This window comes from Balaenoptera ricei, chromosome 15 (genome assembly GCF_028023285.1).
Source record: "Balaenoptera ricei isolate mBalRic1 chromosome 15, mBalRic1.hap2, whole genome shotgun sequence".
NCBI lineage: Eukaryota > Metazoa > Chordata > Mammalia > Artiodactyla > Balaenopteridae > Balaenoptera > Balaenoptera ricei.
Window position 1 is genome coordinate 54,119,385 of NC_082653.1, and position 20,613 is coordinate 54,139,997.

The 20,613-nt window shown below is 58.9% G+C and overlaps 2 protein-coding genes across 4 annotated transcripts in view; both read right to left on the reverse strand.

Moving 5' to 3' along the window:
• Positions 1–316: 316 nt before the first annotated feature.
• PAM16 (presequence translocase associated motor 16) lies at positions 317–7,864 on the reverse strand. The gene is made up of 5 exons (XM_059897295.1): positions 7,756–7,864; positions 2,264–2,348; positions 1,302–1,438; positions 880–945; positions 317–472 (listed from the first exon to the last, which is right to left on the reverse strand). The coding sequence occupies exons 1-5, from the start codon at positions 7,756–7,758 to the stop codon at positions 386–388; spliced, it is 378 nt and encodes a 125-aa protein (XP_059753278.1). The 5' UTR covers positions 7,759–7,864; the 3' UTR covers positions 317–385.
• Positions 7,865–8,295: 431 nt separating this feature from the next.
• Positions 8,296–20,613, reverse strand: part of CORO7 (coronin 7) — a 59,259-nt gene continuing 46,941 nt past the window's right edge. The window contains exons 10-28 of one of the 3 annotated variants that reach the window (XM_059897289.1): positions 18,059–18,113; positions 17,478–17,535; positions 17,256–17,401; positions 17,076–17,168; positions 16,790–16,921; positions 15,845–15,971; positions 15,289–15,464; positions 14,690–14,798; positions 14,499–14,585; positions 14,276–14,418; positions 14,098–14,202; positions 13,935–14,020; positions 13,001–13,142; positions 12,814–12,903; positions 12,087–12,203; positions 11,684–11,819; positions 11,196–11,287; positions 10,585–10,671; positions 8,296–8,857 (exon numbers count right to left, since the gene is read on the reverse strand). In XM_059897289.1, the coding sequence (XP_059753272.1) occupies positions 8,831–8,857; positions 10,585–10,671; positions 11,196–11,287; positions 11,684–11,819; positions 12,087–12,203; positions 12,814–12,903; positions 13,001–13,142; positions 13,935–14,020; positions 14,098–14,202; positions 14,276–14,418; positions 14,499–14,585; positions 14,690–14,798; positions 15,289–15,464; positions 15,845–15,971; positions 16,790–16,921; positions 17,076–17,168; positions 17,256–17,401; positions 17,478–17,535; positions 18,059–18,113 (2,008 nt within the window). In that variant the 3' untranslated portion in view covers positions 8,296–8,830. The other 2 variants (XM_059897288.1, XM_059897290.1) reach the window with 2 other exon arrangements.

Here is a 20,613-nt window from a genome sequence, read left to right on the forward strand (position 1 = left end):
CTGAGCTCCATCCACCAGCGGGGTGGGCGGGGCAGACCTGAGGGCGGTGATGCGGAGGGGAGGGCCTGGCACTGGGACCGAGACAGCAGGAGTGCCTGTGTCCGGTACTTGACAGAACGCGACCAACTTCCTTGGACGAGCAGGGCCAGGCTGGCTGGCTTCTCGCCAACCTTGCCCACACTGGCCCCGCTGGGTGTCAAAGGCCCAATTAACGGTCAGGCAGAGGCCACTGCTTCCCCTCCTCTGCACGCACAGCCCCACGGCTGGCGGGAAGAGCAGCCTGCCTTCTGGAATCTGGATGTGCGCACTCAAGAAATGCAGAAAAGACATTTATTACCGAGCTATAAATTAGAGGTGGGCGGGTGGGGTGTGAGGCACTGACTGGTCACGTTTTGGGCGGCTGCTCTCGCTCTCTGTCCTCCTGGGCCTGGATTCTGAGTTCCTCCTCAAGGCGCTCCTTCGCTCGCACCACCTGGGGAGGGAGTCACAAACAGTTAGGCAGGATGGCCCCTTCCCTCCCCGGGTCCAGCTCCAGCTTCCTGGAGAGCAGTGGGCAGGTCAGAGGTAACAGCCTGAGCAGAATATAAACAGAGGGGCCTGGGGACGCACTGACTGAGTCTGGGAGCTGAGAGCTGGTTCCAGCACTCTACCCTTCAAGGCCTCGGCTGCTGGGGGCACCACTGTCCAGGGTGACACAGGGCCCAGGCCAACACAGCCCCACTGGCTGGGCCACATGGAGCTGGCAGCCCTGAGGGACTGGCAGTTCAGGGGGCTCCCTGCGCCCCAGGGACCTTTCTCCTGCCAAGCTCTGAACTGCCTGGAAACGAGGGAGGCCCAGTGAGAAGCAGCCCCGCGGCCTGCCCTCCTCCCAGCACTCACCTTTGACTGCAGGTAGAAGGAGCCACCCACGGATTTATCGTTCACCTTGAATAGGTGTTCGTAGTTCTGCAGAGGAGGGGAGACGGTGAGGGTCCCTGGGTTACAGAGGCGGGGGAAGCTAGGAGATGACAAAAAGGAAAGCGAAAGGGCTCGCCCCCTCCGCCGCGCTACGGCACCCGGAGCCGTTGAGGGGCGGAGAAGCGGACAGGTGCCCACTGAGGGAGGCCCACGCCTCTGCCACCGCTACCTGTGGCCTAAACACTGACAAGGGACAGTGGCTTCTTCGAATCCAAGCTGGCCGTAGCCAGAGCCCCCGCTCCTGCCCGTTTCTGCCGCCCCCATCCCCCCTCCCAACGCTGGTGGCCTGCCGCCCCATCCCCACTTCTGCTCTGCTTGTCTCGGAGCTGGCCTGGTGGCCTCACCTTCTGGATCTCCTCAGGGCTCAGCTTAGAGATGTTGAGAATCTGCTGTGCCTCCTGGAGGCTGAGGCCGGAGAGGTTGGAGGCGGCTGCAGACTGGTGTCCCGCGCGTCCCCGGGCGTCAGCTGCTGCCCGGCTGGCTGTGTGGACACACGGGTGAGCACTCGGCACTCAGCAGCCTGGAGCTCCCCCGGGCCTTCCACGTGGGCAGCTCACCGCTGCCAGGTGGCGTGGGGGAGGAGACAAGCCGGGCCAGAGGGCATCTCTTCTCCAGGAGTGGATTTTTTGGGGGTGGGGGGTAGTAAAGTGAGGGCAGGGGCAGGGGCTGGTCAAACCTGGCATCAGGTCCCCAACCTAGACCGTGAGATGACCCTGTCCCTCTTCTCTCCCCTGGCCTCCACCTCCTGGGTGCATCGCAAGTTGGGGAGTTTAGGTTACTATGGGGAACAGAGTGAAGCTGCGAGCAGGGGGAGGCAGCATGGCTCTGCCCTGCGGTTACCTAGGCCACCAAAGCAGGCTGCCTCGGGTGACCTCTTCCCTTTCAACGCCTCTAGATTCAGGAGCCAGTACACTTTTTCTTAAAGGGTCAGAGAATGAGTATTTTAGGTTCTGCAGGCCAATTAGTCTGTGTTGCAATTACTGGACTCTGCCTTGAAAACAGCCAGAGGTATGGCTGTTCCAAAAAAACTTTATTTACAAAAACAGGCGGCCAGGAGGGCCAGTGTGCCCATTTCTGGCCGGATGCTCACGCCCATCAGGTCTCCCTTTTATGGGATCGTCCCAAGATCTAGTAGCACTGCCCCACAACGGGAAGTGCCCCAGGCTACCTGAGCTGCCAGAACCCCAGCCCACAGAGGGCCCTTGCATTCACAATTGGCCCAGTGTGAGGGAGGAGCCCAGAGCTACTGGGAAAATCTGAGCCAGGCAGGATCTCCCAGCCCAAGGAGACAGAGGCCCAAGCTTACCTGCAAACTCCTGCTGCAGGGCCCGGGCAAAGGCCCTGCCCACCACCTGCACGCCCATCACAATGATCTGGGCCAGGTACTTGGCCTGTGAGCAAAGCAGGCACCTATTAGCAGGCTGCATTCTCAGAGCCCCCAGTGATGGACCCTGGAAGTGGTGGCTGTGCGACAAGACTTCTGGATTGCTGAGGCAAGGAGGCTCATAGCAGCAGCCATAGACCACTTCCTCCAAAGCACCCTGATAAAAAGCTTCTGCTTTGGGTGGCTTTGGGTGCTCGTGGGACAGCAGGCCCGGGGAAGGTGGGGGGGACCCAAGAGAGTCCCCAGAGGCAGACGGGACTCTCCCTCGTCCTTTGGAAGAGGCGGACAGGAGCCAAGGCAAAGTGACCTGGGAACCAGAACTCAGGGCCGGTCCCAGACCCACCATTCACTCTGCCACCACCAGCTGCTTCTTGTACTTGGCTGGTCCAACCTTTACTGGTGGGGAAACGCAGTGCCATTCTAATTCTCCCCGCACTATTCAAGTCAGTTCCAATCAACACAACGAAAGAGCAAAATACCCTCCACTTTCAAGGAGCAAAGCCCACTAGGCGGGCATTTAGACAAACACAGAAGGGACCAAGTGGTGAGGGAGAGCAGGCCAACCCCTGTTCCTCCACCGGCTCACTCCTTCACTCAAACCCTGCCTGAGAGTCAGCACCGCGACCACAAAGATACCCAGGACCCGGCCCTGCGGGAAACCCTCCACTGCAGCGCAGCGCGAGCGTCTTCTACCCCAAGACCGCGTGGGCCAATGCACCACGGAGACAAGTGGGGCATCTCATCAAGCATGACCAGAGGCGTGGAAAGGCACCGGAGGGACACCTCAGGAAGGACAGGGAGACTCTGGGAGGCAACGGCACTTCTCCTGGCAGGTAGAATCTTGATGGGAAAATGGGGGATTTCTAGGCAGGGGGACCAGGGTGAGCCCCACTGGGAGAAAGTGTAGGGGATGTGTGGGAGCAGCCAAGAGCCCAGAGGTCTTGTAAAATAGTAGGAGGTAAGATGAGGCAGGCGGGTGAGATGGGAAACATACAGATCTTACTGTGACCAAGGATGACAAACAGACAGCATGTGTGTGTGAGATGGTACAAACGTGGGTGCGTGGAGGACACCCGGAGAATGCTCGCGGCAGGTCACCACTGCTCACGTGGCACATCCAAGTGGTTTCCAACAAGAATGGACTTAGCCAGGGTGCTGAGCACTGTGACAAACACATTCTATCTATTGTGCCATCGAATCCCAACAACTCAAGACACTGAAACACGGAGGGGTTTAGTGACCAACATGAGGACACACAACTAGGACCTGGGGCAAGATGGGCAGAAAACCCATAGCCAGTGCTATCAGCTATCCCCAGGCTGCCCACCTCACACAGAATCCCAGGGTCTGCAGGGAGGGCGACTGCACAACATGACAAGGATCAGGACCCAACCCAGAGGCCGAAGAGGGGCTTGTTAGATTCCAGTGGAAGCCCGACTCCAGAACTGACCTTGCTGACCTCCCTAACGGGCGGGGTGGGATGCAGTTCTGGGCCATTAGCGGGGATTGATACATGGGAAGTGGGTTTGGATTTCACAAGTGGGTGGAAATTTCATAAGCCCCGTATTTCACACCATGAAGACTCTCCAGTGATCAGAGGGAGGGGTGGGGCTGCAGGTGCTGCACTGGGGTGAATAGACTAACGAGGATCTGCTTCAGATGGGAAAGTCTCACCTGGCTTCTCCCCCAACCCCTGCTTGCCTAAAGCCTCTCCCAAGTTGGGCAGGAGGCTCTGAGATGGACAGCTGGTCCTGTCTGAGGGACAGAGAGGCTGACAGGCCAGCAGGTGATTCCGAGTGTTCCCTTGGCCAGGAATTCCCACCAGGCCTCCGACCACACCCCCTTCTGCTGCCACACCTGACAGCAGCCCCATCACACTGCCTGCCTGCACTGCCTCGTACTCAGGTGTTTACTTCTCTGCCCAGGTGGTGACTGTTGCTAAATAATGAACGTTAAGAGCTGAAGCTCTAACTGAGCAGCTCCCCCACCACCCCCTGCCCGTGGTTCCTGCTGCCAGAGCTCCATAGCTGCAGGGCAGGCTGGGCTTCCTGCAAAGTTTCAGAGGCTACCCCAGCCATCCAAGGGAGCTGCCTGGTCCACCCACCGCAGCTACCAAGGTTCCTGCGGGAGGCATCTCCTGGGGGGAGGCAGTGATGTGGAGGTTACACAGGCAAGCTCTGGGATCACCTGTGTGCAAATGACAGCTGTGTGCCCTGGATAAGTTCCCAGTCTCCCCGAGCCTCAGCTTCCTCTCTTATTGTGGCCAACAATAGGGCTGTCACGGGGATTAAATGAGATAATGCTTATAAAGTGCCTGGCTCAGACCGTGATAATATAGTAGGTGCTCAATAAATGTTGATTTTCATTTATTACTACTCTTTGTTTCCCAAAACCTGACACTGGCCAGGCACTGGAGAGTAACAAAGCTCCGCCCAACACAGCAGCTCATTTGATAGATGGTCTAATTCCTCAGGGGAAAAAGCTGCAAAATGCTGGGTTACATTCCCAGGGAGCTGGAAGCAGCGTGGAAGAGAAGTGAGAAGGCTGCTTCAGTCAGGCTGACATAACCTGGGTCCCCGCTTTGCTTCTTGCCAGCTGTGTGGCCCTGGCAATCACTCAACCTCTCTGAACCTCAGTTTTCTTATCTGCAAAATGGGGAGAATAATACCCCCCTTATAGGAGGGCTAAGGCCCTCAGGAGGCAAGGCATGTAAAAAGTGGACACCTGACAGTGGCAGGTCCAGAGTAGCTCAACAGCTGCCTCTGCTTCCAGACCAGATCCTGCTTGGTGCTGAATGATCTAGAGATCAGAGGTGCAGCCAAGCTTCTCAGCTACCTCCTCAATACCCAGATGCCTACCAAGTGCCAGGTGGGTCAGCTGTGCTCAGAGCTGAGGATTCATGGGGAGCACAGCTGTGCCAGCTGCAGCTACCACAGGGGATGAAGACAGTTACTGGCTGAGGCCTCTCCCAGAAAGCCCTAAAACACCCCATAATCCACTGACTGACGCTCGGGCCTGAAGACCCTGGGCAAGAGCAACTGGCCAACACAGCATCCAACTCAGGCCAAGCTGATGGTCAAGGATTAGAGGTCAGAGCCATGAGACTCCACGCCTGGGACACTGCAGATGTCACATATGCTTTCCTGCCTGGAGAGCAACATGGCACAATGCGGGACCAAAGCCCTGCAGCTGGGGCAGGGCCCCAGGCAGCGTGGGGGGTTGGGAAGCCCTAAGGAATGTGGTTTGTCCTGTGTGAAGTGCATCAAGAAGGCAACCTGGCTTTGGACAGATGGATGTGCAAAGTTCCCTTCAAGGCACAGTTCCTTGGGCTGGTGGGCAGAGACAGCCACTGACTCACCCTCTTCTCAAGGATGCATGGAGATAGAAAGGGGGCTCTCTTCACCCAGGGCCCCTGCAAACAGCTGCTGGCATCACAACTAGGCAGGAGGGAGGTCAGGACCACAACTGTCACATCTGTCATGATATGTCCAGGGCCTGGGCTGTGGCTAGCACAGCAGGTGCCCGATACATATTTGAATGAATGTGACACTTGACAGGGCTTCCAAATGCCTCCCACTCCCTCTGCTGAAGGAGGGCTCTGGCCATCCTCCCAAACCACGCACACAATACCCTACCTCTGCTGCCACTGCCAGCCAATTCAGTCTACCCCCAGCTTGGCATCCCCAGCTCTGGCTACAAATGACTTCTCTAGTTTTTTCTCTCCCCTCATGGCTCTCCACATCACGTACTGCAGCCACACCATCTACTCCAGGATCGGCTCCCCTACTTCTTTACTCTGAATTCATACACCACACAGGTCACTCTTTTCAAGTGCACAATTCAGCACTTTTTAGGATATTCATAGAGCTGTATAACATTTTCATTATCCATCTCCCCAAAACTCCATACCCATTAACCCACTGAACATCCTCTCTCCTACTCCAATACTGTCTAATCCCAACATCCTTCAAGACTTAGCTCATGTCAGGCTTCCCTAGTGGCGCAGTGGTTAAGAATCCACCTGCCAATGCAGGGGACACGGGTTCAAGCCCTGGTCCGGGAAGATCCCACATATCCCACATGCCGTGGAGCAGCTAAGCCTGTGCACCACAACTGCTGAGCCTGCGCTCTAGAGTCTGTGAGCCACAACTACTGGGCCTGTGTGCCACAACTACTGAAGCCCGCGCACCTAGAGCCTGTGCTCTGCAACAAGGGAAGCCAGTGCAATGAGAAGTCTGCGCACCACAGCAAAGAGTAGCCCCTGCTCCCTGCAACTAGAGAAAGCCCCGCGCAGCAACGAAGACCCAACGCAGCCAAAAATAAATAAATAAAATAAACAAATTTATATATATATAAAAAAAAGACTTAGCTCATGTCACCTCCATTCCCCTGGGTGAAACCTTTCCAGGCTCCACCCATTTCTACCCTCCCATATCACTGTCTTTCTTTTCCTATTAATATTGTCCTATTTTACAGACTCGCCTGCTTTCTCCTTTAAGGTACCAACTCCTCCAGAGCCACATGCAGGAATGTGTGTGAAGGACCCAGCTGGGGTGGGGGGCGGGGTCCTCAGAAAATGGCAGTGACTATTACAAGGCAGGAACAATGGGTGCTAAGTGTGTAGTCTGAGGACACAGGAGCTGGGCTCAAAACTGGGATGACCCTGGAAAAGTCAGATGCCCTGAGCTTCAGATTGTTTATCTGTAAAACAGGGACAATGAGAGCACCGACTTCTTTAGAATTAAATGGGAATCTACATAAGCCTCAGCTCAGGGCCTGGCACTTGTAAGCTCTTACCTTATCCTTAACACTATTAGTTAAGAAGTGGCTCCCCAAACCCACTGCCTCAATCCCTCAACAATCCTCTATCCGGGGATAGAGCTCAGGACCCTGCACTTTTAAAGCTCCCCAGGTGACCTGACGCAGCCAGTGTGGCCCAGATCTGTGGGCTGGCCCTGGGTGCCAATGGTACCGCAGAAACGCTCAGTTTTCGGTGTTGCAGGGTCTGGTTCAAGTCCCAGTTCTGCCACTTCCTCGTGAAAGTCCCGGAGCCCGTTTCACCAGCTTTCAAATGGGGACGATAATAGGGCGACACCATCAACTAGCTCGAGGACCGAGCAGGGGCTCGCGGGCCGGACTTACCTCCACCTTGGGCTGCCGGCACGTGGCTGGCGCACACGGCGATCGCATCTGCTCGGTATTTCCCGGCCCGCCAGACCCGCCCTGCCTTCCAGCCAGAAGGCTCTCCCTGGCCCCGAGGTCGCCAGCGCCCGCCTCAATAACCCCCGGCTGCGACACCCCGGTCCCCGCTCCCCGCCAGGAACGCAGGTGGCGCGTGGCGCCCGCAGTCCGGCCGGAGCTCCCAGCCCCGGCCCCGAAACTGCCTCCCTTCCCCTCCCCTCCTCATGCCTCACCATGGCGGCCACTCTGCTTCGGGGGCACGGGCTCCGGCTTGCCGGCCCCTCGGCCCCGGCTCAAGGGCGGCCGGCGGGTCAAAGTTCAAGAGAAGCTGCGAATAGCGCGTGCGCTGGGCATGCGCGTTGCTTCAAACAGAAAGGACGGGGTGTGGGCGGAGACCTATGGCCCGTGGGCGGAGTCGGGGCGGGGCCTGCCTCAGCCTCCCGCGTTCCGGCGACCACCGGAGGCTACTGATGGGCGGTTTCAGGACCCTCTGGCCCTCCTGCTTATCCTGGGGCGCTAAGAGCAACAGAACAACACCGGTCAAATGGGGGGGTTGCTATTTCTTCCCTCCATTTTGCCAAAATATTTGGGACTAAAAGACATGCAATAAACATACAACACCTCACAAACATAATAAGTAAGACGTCAAATTCTCACAAATATTCAAGAAAACAGGAAACTTCAAAGTAGGTTTCATTCCAGGTTCCCTCTGTCTGGAAAGGAGGGCTCGTCTCCCTCCTCCTTCAAGTCTTTGTTCCAATGTCACCTTCTCAATGAGGCCACCCTGATGCCCTACCATCGCCGCAACTTGTCCTCCATTCCTTTGCTTTTCTAATACAGGCTTTATTGAGAGAGAATTCATACACCACACAATTTGCCCTTTTGAAATGCACAATTCAGTGCTTTTTAGTATATTCACAGAATTGTGCAACCATCACCATTAGTTGCAGAACATTTTCAGCCCAGCCTTAGGAACTCCATACCCATGAGCAGTCTCTGTCCATTTCCCCCTCCCCCAGCCCCTCGTGACCACTAATCTGCCTCCTCGTCTATGGATGTCTCATAGAAATGGAATCATACTACATGTGGCCTTCTGTGTCCTTTTTTTTTTTTTTTTTTTTTGGCTGCGTTGGGTCTTCGTTGCTGGGCGTGGGCTTTCTCTAGTTGCGGTGAGCAGGGGCTACTCTTCGTTGCAGTGCACAGGCTTCTCACTGCGGTGGCTTCTCTTGTTGCAGGGCATGGGCTCCAGAGCGCAGGCTCAGTAGTTGTGGCGCATGAGCTTTGTTGCTCCGCACATGTGAGATCTTCTCAGACCAGGGCTCGAATCCATGTCCCCTGCATTGGCAGGCGGATTCTTAACCACTGCGCCACCAGGGAAGCCCCTTGTATTTGGTTTAAACCTCCTTTTTTTTTTTTTTTTTGTCCACGCCATGTGACATGCAGGATCTTATTTTCCCCACCAGGGGTCAAATCAGTGCCCCCTGCAGTGGAAGCCTGGAGTCTTAACCACTGGACCACCAGGGAAGACCCATAAACCTCCATTCTCGATCCCTCCTATTTTTTTCTGAAGCTCTTACCACATTCTATCAAATTATACCATTCATTCATCTTTATGTTTATTATCTGTTCCCTCCCACTAGAATGTGGATTCCTGGAGGGCAGGACTTTGACCTCTTTTCTCCACTCTTGGGCATCAGCACCTGGAAGAGTGGCTGGCACATGGAAGGCACTCAGCAAATGTTTGTTGAGTGAATGAGAGTCGGGCTGCCTCCTACTATGTTCTGGACCACTGCCCTTCTTTCCTTTCCTCCAACTCTCCAAATTCTTTATTCTCTCAGCACCCTGGCTGCCCTTCCTTTTGTCTGAAACGTTCTTCCCAGGGCTCTCTCCATGGCTTTATGGCCTTCAGGTCTTAGCTCTCAGCTTAAATGTCGCTTCTCAGACCCTGACCAGTCTCCCCCTGCATCCCCGTGGCTCCTCCCTTTCACATAGTTTATCTACTTCACAGCCCTCCTTGCACTGTCTATTTGCGAACTTGCACATGGTCTGGCTCACCCCTGCCTACTAACACTATACTAAGTGCCTTGAGAAGCCATGTCTCTCCCGTTCATTACAGGAGCTGCCATCCAGAGCCCTGCCGGATACTAGCGTGTTGGATGAATGAATGAATTCCCAGCAGGAGCAGAGTGAGGCCTGGGACAAGCGGGAGCCCAGGGCCAAACCGACCTCACCCATACTCCTGTCCCTTTCCCCTTCTAGCCAGCCCACAGACCACAGCGGCACGAGAGGTGGCCAGCTTAGAAAAGTTTAATTGCTAAAAACATCCAAGGTACGTGCAGGCTACTCCCTGCGGGGCTCACACCCCCTTCATTGGGCTATCAGCTCTGTGATGCCCATTCCTCCTGGCTACAAGTTTGGGGAGCAGGGCTACTGGTCCCAGGCCCCTGAGGCTGGTGCTGCTCCAAACGGCCTGGTGGGGGGCCAGCCCCCTAGGCCCTTGACCAGAACTGGAGCAGCAGGCAAGATAGGACGGCATGTGATAACTGAAGGTGCTGGGCGAAGCCAGCCCAAGCTGGGACCAGCCCAGGTCAGAGTAGAGGGGACAGGGAGCCCAGCGGCTGCCCAGGGACATGCCACTGAGCCCTCACGCCCACCCCACCCCCACGCCCCTGGCTCCACATGCTAGCAGGCAGCTGAGGAGAAGCAGCTGGTCCCAGAAAACACAGAGATGCGGACAATCCATGGGGGTTGCAGCAGGGCCCAGAGGCTACGGAAATGCCCAAGACCCAAAGGAAGCCAGGCCTTCTGGGCTGAGGTGTGCCCCGGCCAAGAGGTGGTTTCCAGTTTGAGGGTGAGACGTGAGGTGTGCAGGGGCACCAGGTGGTTCAAGGAGGCGGCAGTGGCAGGTGAGGCTAGAGGTGGCTGGTGGGCAGGCTAGTCCTGGGGAGATAAACCAAGAAGTGGGAGGGAGCTGAGAGGGCCTGGGGGAGGGGGGTGGCGCATGCGGCAGGCGTGAGTCGGGGAGAGATGGGACAGGCAGCAGGGCCCACTCGTCCACTCACCCACTCGTCCTCGTCCACACCTTCGAAGGAGTCCTGTGGGAGTGGGTCCACCCGGTTCCCCAGCTTTGCCACCATGGCACTCAGCAGCTGGGAGAGGGGACGGGAGAAGAGGTGGGAAGGGAACAGGACTTCTGACCCCAAGAATGTCAGATCTCAAGGTTGGAACCCCGAGGTTCAAGGTTGTGGGAGAATCATTTTCATTAGAGCCCTGACAAAGTTGATGGTTTTCATTGAAAAAGATGCCTTGACAGAGATGGGGGAACCAGAGACAGACAGACTGTAACACGGAACATCAGAGTCACAGGGCAGCTGTCTCCACATATTGCCTCAGATGCTCAAATATGCACCAGGGTCCCCAGCGCACTTGGGTCTGGTTGGGTTGGGCCAGGCTAGGGTGGGGCCTCTTTCCACCCTTCCCTGGCTTCCTGAGCCCTGTGCCCTGGGGGCGGCAGCGGTCAGCTTCAGGGCTTTGGAAGGTCTTCCCTGTCCAACTGACAAGTGGGTGACACTGGCTCCTTGCCCAATCTGGGTTGGACTAGAGAACTGAAGGGCAGTCACCAGGAGCAGCCAGGACCCTGTGACCCCAGCGGCCAGCCCTCTTCCATGCCTACCTCTTCCTTCTTCTGCTGGTCTGACTTCTCTTCCAGGTAGAGTGCTGAGGATGGGGCCCGCCGGGCAGGGCCTTCACGGGGGGCCTGGCTCACTGGGGTGGGACAGCAACAAGCATCAGGCAGCAGAGAGCCCCTTGGGTGGGGCCTCCTGGCCTAACCGCTTGGTACCAGCCCCTAGGGGATTCCATGGCAGAGAGTCCAGAGGTGGCACTTCGGCTCACAAGGCCTGCCCTCGGCACCAGGCCGTGTGCACGTGCGCATGTGTGTTGGGGGTGGAGGGCTTGTGATGGAAACACAGACCCTGGGCCCTGCCCTCCAGGGGCTCAGAGACCAAGTCCGAAGAGCAACCACCCCATCCCTGGGAGCACTAGAGGTTTCTGATTGCCAGCAGGGATGGAGGTTCGGACTTGGGCCTTCTGCCCCTTTCTCCAACCCCCACCCACTCCCCTGCTTCCTACCTGCCCCCCCAGCCCAGTCCCTCATCCTACCTGGGGTCATGTCAGGGGGCTGCAGGCTAAGAAGCCGGGGCTGCCCGTTAGCGCCTCCCAGCCAGGCCTCAGCGCTGAGCACCGGCTCCCAGCTCACGGCCGTGTCTGGGAACACGTCATCCTGGAAGAATTCTTTCTGCAGGGAGGGAGGAAGGGGCTGCCCTGAGGTACTGACCAGAGGCCTAGGGCACACAGGCATCCATTGGGAAGGGGGCATGGCAAGACCCAGGACCCCAATCTGAGGTTTCTGCAAGTTTCAGAACGTCAGCAGAGTAAGGGGAACAGGTGCCCCAAAGAGCAGTGAGTGGGGCAGTTTGGTGACAAGACCAGTCAGGCCCCAAAGCCTCTGACAGGGGCCAGGCAGGGGGTGCTGGGCGTTGGCATGCTGGGCCCCCAACCTCACCCTGACTCGGGGCAGCCGGAAGGTGACAGGCTCCAGGGAGGTCTGGCGAAGTCGCAGGCATCGGGCAAACTCCACCTCCCGCACGTCACACTCTGTCTTGGGCAGGAGAATGAAGCCCTGGGGCGGCAGGGGAGTCGAGCTGGGGCTGGAGTCCAGAGCTCACACTGAGCACCTGGGCCCCCTCACTTAGGACCATCAGGACCAAGGCCTATCCCTGGAGAGTGGTGTGATATTTAACAACTAGCTCTCTGGAGGGAAAATGCCCTGGTTTGTAGCGTTTGCCTATTTCCATGGTGTGAAAACTCCCACCATGCCAATTTCACACTACTAACATGACCGGGTGAATGCAGATTTGGGAAGAGATGTGCAGTAGCAGCCCATGATACAGTATTTCTGCCAGACGGGGCCCACAGATGTAAATAACCTCAACAGTACAAATAATAGTGAAGTCAAGTAAAATAATTAGGAAGTGATAAATTAAGTATCTATTGCCTTGGTCTTTACTGTAACTTATTTGTGGGTTCATAAAACTTAAACTTACATAGTTTAATTTTTAACAATGGTTGAGTTTAAAAACCAGTTCCGGAGGCTGCTGGGCACACCCCGCCCGGCCCAGTGACTCAAGGGCCCCACAGGCCCCTGCAGTCCTGCACATGGCCACGAGAGGGCGGGTAGCCCATGGTCCCACCTACGGAAGGAGGACCAGGGAGCGTGTGCGAGGGCTCACCTTGTGGGGGTCAGGTGACGTGAAGCTGTTGCACTCCAGGAAGAAGGGGGCCTCGGGGAGCAGCTCATACAGGAACACGCGGGTGTCGCCCTGGGGGGACGGCAACAGTGAGGTAGGCAGCATTAGCTGCCTTTCCCCCCACCTCCTCTCACCTGCCCAAAGCCCCCGCCTGTGCACCCCAGCCCACCTTGCCCGTGAGCAGCACCAGGCGGGTATCTGGGTCATAGCTGGGCAGCAGGGTCGAGGGAGCCACATCCAGCCCCAGCACTGCCAAGGGGCCACTGGCCAGGGCCTCAGCAGAGTACAGGAGTAGCTGGCGCTCACTTCGGCTGCAGGGGGGCAGAAGCAGGTCCTCAGAGCTGGAGGGGCCTGGGGCATGGCAAGGACCCCAGCAAGGCCCCCAATCTTGTGGGGCTGGAGGCCTGAGGGCCTCGGGGTGGGAGGAGAGGCCTCTGCCCATCCTCCTTCCTAACCCAGCCTCAGAACCACTGGCCTGGCCTAATACAATAGCTTTCTAACCTGCCGCCCCGCCTCCTCCCGGACCTCTGCCCCCTCTGCCCCTCCTCAGCACACTCCTGTCCCATGGCCACCATGGCTACTAAGTCTGGACTTTTCTCCCCACATTCTGTTCCAGGCCCTTTGCTCCAGCCAGGCTGGTCACCTTCTGGGCCACTCCACCCAGAGGTGAATGCCCTCTCCTCCGGGTCTGTGTTTACCAGCCCCTTTGTGACCCAGTTCAGATGATATTTCTCTTAGGAGGCCCTCCCTGATCCTTCCTCGAGAGCACCAAATGCCCATCCCTTGGACCTCTTCAGGAGTCTTGGTTCTGTGTTTTGTGTGCTTCGTCTGATCCCCACCAGATATGGGCTCTGCAGCAGGGATGGCTTTCATCCCTCTGGACCCCTAGTTGATTCATTCCTCCCCATCTCCTTCCCTCCCATCAATCCACCCATGCACCCATCCATCTATCCATCCACATATCCATCCATCCATCCATCTGTCCAATAAATGAGAGTTGGGGATAGCTTCTGCATGCCTGACAGGTGTATGTGTATCTGGGGGAGGGGGCACAGATGGCTGCTGAAGTCTGGGGATGGGAATAGTGGTCCCGGAGTTCTCACCTGTCAAAGCCAGACACCAGGAGACAGTGACCATCACACACCCAGACAATGCGGGCTCCACGGGCCCCCTCAGGCCCTGGGCCTTCCTGTTGGAATATAGTACATGAGGCCCAGCTGGGACCCCCGCCAGGTCTGAGGGCCGCCCCCAGCCCCTCCTGCTCACCTGCAGGGGCTCAGGGCTACCCCGGGGCTCGTAGATCCGCAAGTGCCCATCCTTGCAGACAGTGGCCAGCTGCCGCCCATCAGAACTCCAGGCCAGGCCAAAGATCTGGGGGCAGGTGGGGACGTGAGAAGCAGCCTCTTGCCCTGTGGCTGGGCGCCTGCCCCCAAAGCTGTCCTACCTGATCCCGGTGGCCCTGCAGCCTCAGCCGCTCTGCTCCAGCCTTAAGGTCCCAGATCCGAATGGTAAGGTCATAGGAAGAGGAGGCCAGCACGTCAGCTGCCAGCGGGTGGAAGCGCAGAGAATAGATCTTCTCCGTGTGGCCTGGGGGCGAGGCATGGGGTGACACTGAGCCCCTCAGGAGCCACCGCCCACCCCCCGGCCCCCAGCCAGGCCCCCCTGACCTGTGAGCACGGCCTCGGGCATGGTGAGCACCTCCTCAAGGCCCTCTGGGGGCACCCGCCACAGCCGGATCCTGGCATCCTCCCCAGCTGCGGAGAGCACAGGTTCATCACTGCTGACCCAAGGCCCCCCTTCTCTGTTCCCACTGAGGGCCCTGGGACCCTCCCTCAAGCCCAGTGCCCAGCCTCCTTACCCACAGCGAGGTGGTGGGGATCAAAGGGGTCCCAGGCCAGATCGGTCACGGCTGCCCCATTCTGCAGCGTGGGCAGTACTGTGTCGGGCAGACGGCCGGGCTTCCGCAGCTGTGGGAGGTGCCCCCACCCCGAGGCCCATCAGTAACGGGCAGGAGAGTCCGGTCCCCAGGGCTGCAGGGCAAGCAGCATGCCTGGGCCCACACCCTCTGCAGCTGATGATGCACCACCAGGTGGCCCAAGCTCTCTGCCTCAGCCACCTTGCGCTCTGAGCCCCAAGTGCCAACCATGAGGCCCCCGGAAAGTGAGGGAGGCAGCATGGAGTGGTGGAAACAGCTCAGGCTTGGGGATCAGGTGACCTGGGTTCAATTCCCAGCTCCACCACTTACACAGCGTGTGACCCGGCAGGTGACTAAGCCTCTCTGTGCCTCACCGCTTTCATCTGTAAAATGGGGATAAGAGTAGCACCCCTCCACACACACACCACATGGGATGCTGGGCACTTGGTTTGTGCTTAGAGAATGTGAGCTGGTGTGGGCAACTGACGCCCTCAGCGTCCTGCAGGAACATGGGGACAGCGCGGCAGGGTGGGGCCCCTCACCTCAAGCACGGCCACCTGCCCACCACTGCTGAGCAGGGGCATGGCCACACGCTGCCGGTTGGCACAGAAGCCATCGCTCTCGCCAGGTGTGGTGAGGTTGAGCCCCTTGAGGTTGGTGATGTGGCTGTCTCGGTGCAGGACGGTGCCCTGAGCGTGCCGGAACTTGGAACTGGGGCCTGGCGGGCAGCAGGGACACGGAGCCACGTGAGGTGAGGGTGCCCTGCCTGCCTGCCCCACGCTGTCCTGCAGGAGGACCCGGACCAGTCCTGAGTCCGGGCTGCCTGCTCCCCTCAGCAAAGGACCGTGCGGGCTGTGTGCCCAGGTCTCTGCCAGTCCAGCCAACACAACTCGTCCAGAATGAGACTTGAGGGATCTCGGAACGTTTAGGCCACCCTCTTACAGGTGAGACTCTCTTCATCCCGCAAAGAAGTGACTCCTCCAGGAGGGGGGGCGGGACTGTGGGGGGAGGCAGGACTGGGGTGCAGAGGAGGGTGGCTGGGGTGGGGGTGGACAGGGCTCCCGTGGTAGGGGGTTAGCCCCGCGCTGAGGCACTTACCCAGCAGGCTTTGCAGGGACCTCTGGCTGGGGCTGGTGCCGATGCCGCTGGTGCTGGAGAGCGAGGGCCCCAGGCTGGAGGGCGTGGAGGGCGAGGTCAGCAAGCTGGGAGGGGAGGAGAAGCCCTCCTGGGGGAGAAGCTCCGGTCAGCCAGCAGCCCCGTCAGGCGGGTGGTCAGCCAAAGAGAGAGGGGATGCCGGGGTCATCACTTTGGGACACTGGGGTAGGCAGGAAGCCCCACCGTGGGATGTGGGGTGGGGACGCAATCGCTGATGGGCAGGAGGTAACTCGGGGTGAGCTGAGCGTTAGCACGTGGGACAGCAGGTAGCAGCTGCTGCTCCTGGGAAGGTGGGCCCTGAATGGTCAAGATCTTTCAAGAGGGGCTTCCCTGGTGGCGCAGTGGTTAAGAATCCGCCTGCCAATGCAGGGGACACGGGTTCGAGCCCCTGGTCTGGGAAGATCCCACATGCCGCGGAGCAACTAAGCCCGTGCACCACAACTACTGAGCCTGCGCTCTAGAGCCCGTGAGCCACAACTACTGAAACCCGTGTGCCACAACTACTGAAGCCCATGCACCCTAGAGCCCATGCTCCGCAACAAGAGAAGCCACCGCAATGAGAAGCCCTTGTACCACAACGAAGAGTAGCCCCCGCTCGCCGCAGCTAGAGAAAGCCCGCGCACAGCAACGGAAGACTCAACGCAGCCAAAAAAATAAATAAATAAATTACTTTTTAAAAAAAAGACCTTTCAAGAGAAGCTAGAAATCCAGCTTTTATGTGAAAGTCTCACTTTCTAAGCGTTTGCTCAATTTGAGAACACTGAGGTTCTTCACTTGTGCTTCTTGCGTTTCTGAGACCATTGGGCAGGCCACACACTCCTGCCCTGACCCGGGGCCTCTGCTGCAGCATTGCAACGGGGAAGCCAGGTGGGCTATGCTGATACTCACGCTGGGGTCCGCATCACCCACAGGTGTCTCTGCAGGCTGGGCCTCTTCCGGGGTGGGCCCTGCAGGGGGCACCAGACGGGAAGTGAAGCTGGGGTGGGGTCGGCAGGCTGGGTGGAGGCTGACCCTCTGCACCTGTGGGTAGAGGCCGGCAGGTGAGGCAGGAGGGCTTGGTGTGGGGATAGGGGACACCAGGCAGCTGAGTTAGTGCACAGCTGGACCACGTGCCACGGACGCGGCTGCTGCCGGTGGTGCAGGCCAGGAGCAGTCAGCCAGGCCTTGGCCCTACCTGCTGGTTGCTACCAGCCCACCAGGCATGGGGGTCGGAGGCGGGCACACAGCCTGCAGTGTCCGGGAACAGGTCCTCGTGGAACTCCACAGCCTGGTGGCACACAAGCACACAGGCAGTGAGGTCAAGTCCCCCAGGCTCCCCCAGGCCCTCCCAGTCCCTCACGCAGGACCCCCTCACCTTGCGGGGCACGTGGTAGCTGATGGGCACGATGGCTGTGTCGCTCAGCTGCAGGACGCGAAGCACCTCGCAGCCCATGACGGCCAGTGCTCGTCGGGGCACAAGGGCCACCCCCCGCAGCGCGCTCTCCAGCAGGCACTGGGTCACTATCAGGGACACCGTGGAGGACAGTCAGAGTGGGTCGGGGAGGGGAGGGGGGACAGGGCGGGGAGCAGGGCTTACCTGGGCTCAGTGCCGGCTGCTGGGGGGCCACCTCATAGCAGTACAGCTGACTCTCGCCCTGAAACGATCCCCACCCAAGTGCGGCTCGCTGACTGTGCTGGTGGCCTGGGCTGCCCGGCTCTAGCTCCAGCCGCCCCGTCCCTCCCCAAAGACAGAGTCACAGAGCCATGGCCAACGTCTACAGGGCGCTGATGTGCGCTGGGCACTGAGCTGAGCCCTTGGTAGACTCTGCCTCGCCTGTTCATCATCACGGAGCACGGAGTGAGCACCAGGGGTATACGTTCAGTAGGACAAAGTGCCTGCTGTGTGCTGACTCTGCTCTATTCTCGGCCTTGTCTTCACGAAGCTGACGTTCTAGGGAGTGACCCCGACTGCATGGAATGGAGACTTGGAGCCCTGTGTGCCTGGAGCCCCTGGCAGGGGTGGAGTCTGGGCAGCACTGTTCTAGCTCCTCCTTTCCGGGGTGGATAGCATCCTGCACTCCCCACTCTCCCAGTTGGCTGGCCAGGTCAAAGGTCGGGGCCAGGTCTGGCGAACGAGGGCACCAGCCGACATGGGTGGGGGCTTGAGCTTCTCCTCACCTTTCCCGCCAGGACCAGGAGCCTGGAGTCTGGATCCAGCAGGGGCATCAGAGACCTGGGGGAGAGACGGCCTGTCGTAGGGATACAGCCAGTCATTGGGGCCAAGGGGCAGGGGAAGGGCTGAGAGCATCGTGACTCTAGATCGGGGCTCAGGCCAAGCACAACAGTGGCCAGGAGTGATGCAGCCCCTCCAGTTGCATCCAGCCTGGTCCCCAGGGACCCTCCACCTCCTCTCCCTGCGCTCCCGACATGCTGAGCACATCCTCACGTCCCAGCCTTTCTTTCCCAGGTCCTCCGTCTGCCCAGCTGCTTCACCCCAGGACCGTGCTGGGCCTGGGCACAGGGGAGCTGCCCCCTCCTTCTCCACCTCAGCCCTGATCTCTTCCCACGCTCAGCAGCTCCAGGAAGCCCCCCGACATACATCATTCTGTCCCTGGTCTCACCTCCACCAGCCTAAACACCAGGCCCGGGAAGGTAAGAGGGGTGCTGGAACTGGGGACCCCCCTCCATCCCCACCCGGCACAGTCGGCCTGGGCACTCCAGGACCCAGGTTTAGGGGCCCTCTCCTCAGTCACCCCTGCTCCTGGGCCTTGATGCTGTCCTAGAGACTCAGAACTCCCCTAGGCACCATCTCTGAGCCCCAGTGCCCAAGCCTGAGCCAGGGGCCAGGAGCAGGGGCTCCTTCCTGCCATGCTTCCCTGGCCTCCCTGTTCTCTGTCCCCCAGGTGGGGCCCTGGGGGCGGGGGCAGAGGCTGGAAGCCCCCAGAGCCCCTGCTGCTCTGTGTTGCCTGTCTCGGCCAACAACCTGTTGCTCTCCAGAGATTTACCACTCCCCTTCCCTCCCAGGCCCTGCAGGGCCCCTTTGCAGCCCCCAGCCCTGACTGCTGTTTTCCAGGCCCAGAGTCTCCTGGATGTGGGGCACCCAGGAGAACTCAGACTGGTGTCTTCATCTGTTTCTGTTTCCTGCTCCTGGTCTTCTGGTCCTGCTCTCACATCCCTGGGGACCCACGGGCCTAGACCCCCACCTCAACGCTGACACTCATCCTCCAATGGAACCCCGTCCTCCTCACTGTGGTCCCAGCAGTCAGAGGTCGCCCAGCTGTGGCAGCTGCCTCCATGCCTCACCCAGGCAACAAAGGGTCCAGCCCACCCCCTCCCCTACCCGGCCAGCTGCCCACCACCCCTCCCCACCCCGCTGAAAGGGAGTCACAGAGTGGACTGGGAAGCTGGGTGGGTCCCTGGGTGGCTCCACAGCTTCCTGGAGTGCCCTGGGCTGGTCACCTGTGAGTAACACAGCCTCTAATTACCTTGGGCCCAGCAGGGTGAGCTGGGCTCAGAACTGCCCTCTTGACCTGGTCTGACCACTGCCTGCTGTGGGGGAGAGGGGGGCAGGGGGACAACGTGGTCATGTGACCTTGGGTGTCCCCCACACTGACGCTGGAGCCAGTGGGGCCAGACGCAAGTCCCTTCAGCAGTTCTAACAGGACTTTCACTCACCCACTAGTTCATCCACAATCATCCACTCCCTTGGTGAGCTGGTCTGCGCCCTGCCCTCAGCTGGGCCGGCAGGCGTGACCAAAGGTGAGTGCAGCAGACCCCACCTCTGGCCTCAAAAGCGCACGGCCTGGGTGAGAGGCAGACAGAATTCCACAGACAAACACGTGAAGGAAAAGCTCTCTGAGGACACACAGCGGGGAGCAGAAGGGCCTGACTCTGGCTGGTCACAGGGGAGTGAGTATTCTCTTGACCCAAAGGTTAAAGAGAAATCAACCATGTCAAGGGCAGAGAGTTCCAGGCAGAAAGGGCAGCATATGCAAAGGCCCTGTGGCAGGCAAGTGCACAGCCTGTTTGCGGAACAGGGAGTAGAACGACATGGCTGGTGGTCTGGGCAGTAAGGGTGAGGGGCTGAGGCTCAGGATGGGGTGGGTAGAGGTCACACAGAGCAGGGCCTAGTACATCAGGAGGAGGGTTCTGTCTCCCTCCATTGGATGAGCAATAAAGAAGCAAATGACACATCTTAAGTGAAGAGGGACAGGATCAGGTTTGTGCTGAGCAGAGGCCACCGTGTGGAGACAGGCAGGAGGAAGGAAAACAAGAGTCTGAGAGCAAGTAGGCTGGGCGGGGACTCTAGTCACCCTGCTGCTGCCTTGGCAAGAAATGGGAAATTGGCCTGCAGTTTCCACCCTGGCATCAATGGCTCACCTATGCTCTAAACCAACCTCTTTAAGAGGCTTGACCTGGCACCCCTGTGCACCTGCCCCATGAGCCCCAGCCGGCTGGCCCACTGACTCAGGTGCTAGGGCCGCGGAGGCAGGAAGTCAAGGAGGGCAGGGCTGGCTTCTCTGACAGGTCAGGCCAGTCTTCTTCGCCTCAGGCAGAGTTACCTGAGAAGCTCCGTCAGGCGGGAGCATCCTGCCCACCACAGCGCAGGCCAGGAAATGGGGTCACGGCACCCAGCCCCAAGAGTTGGCCAACAGCTGGCACGGGCCTGACCCCAGGCCTTGTAAAGAGAGCCAAGCCAGGTCTGGGTCTGGAAAGCAGAACCAAGCCCCAGC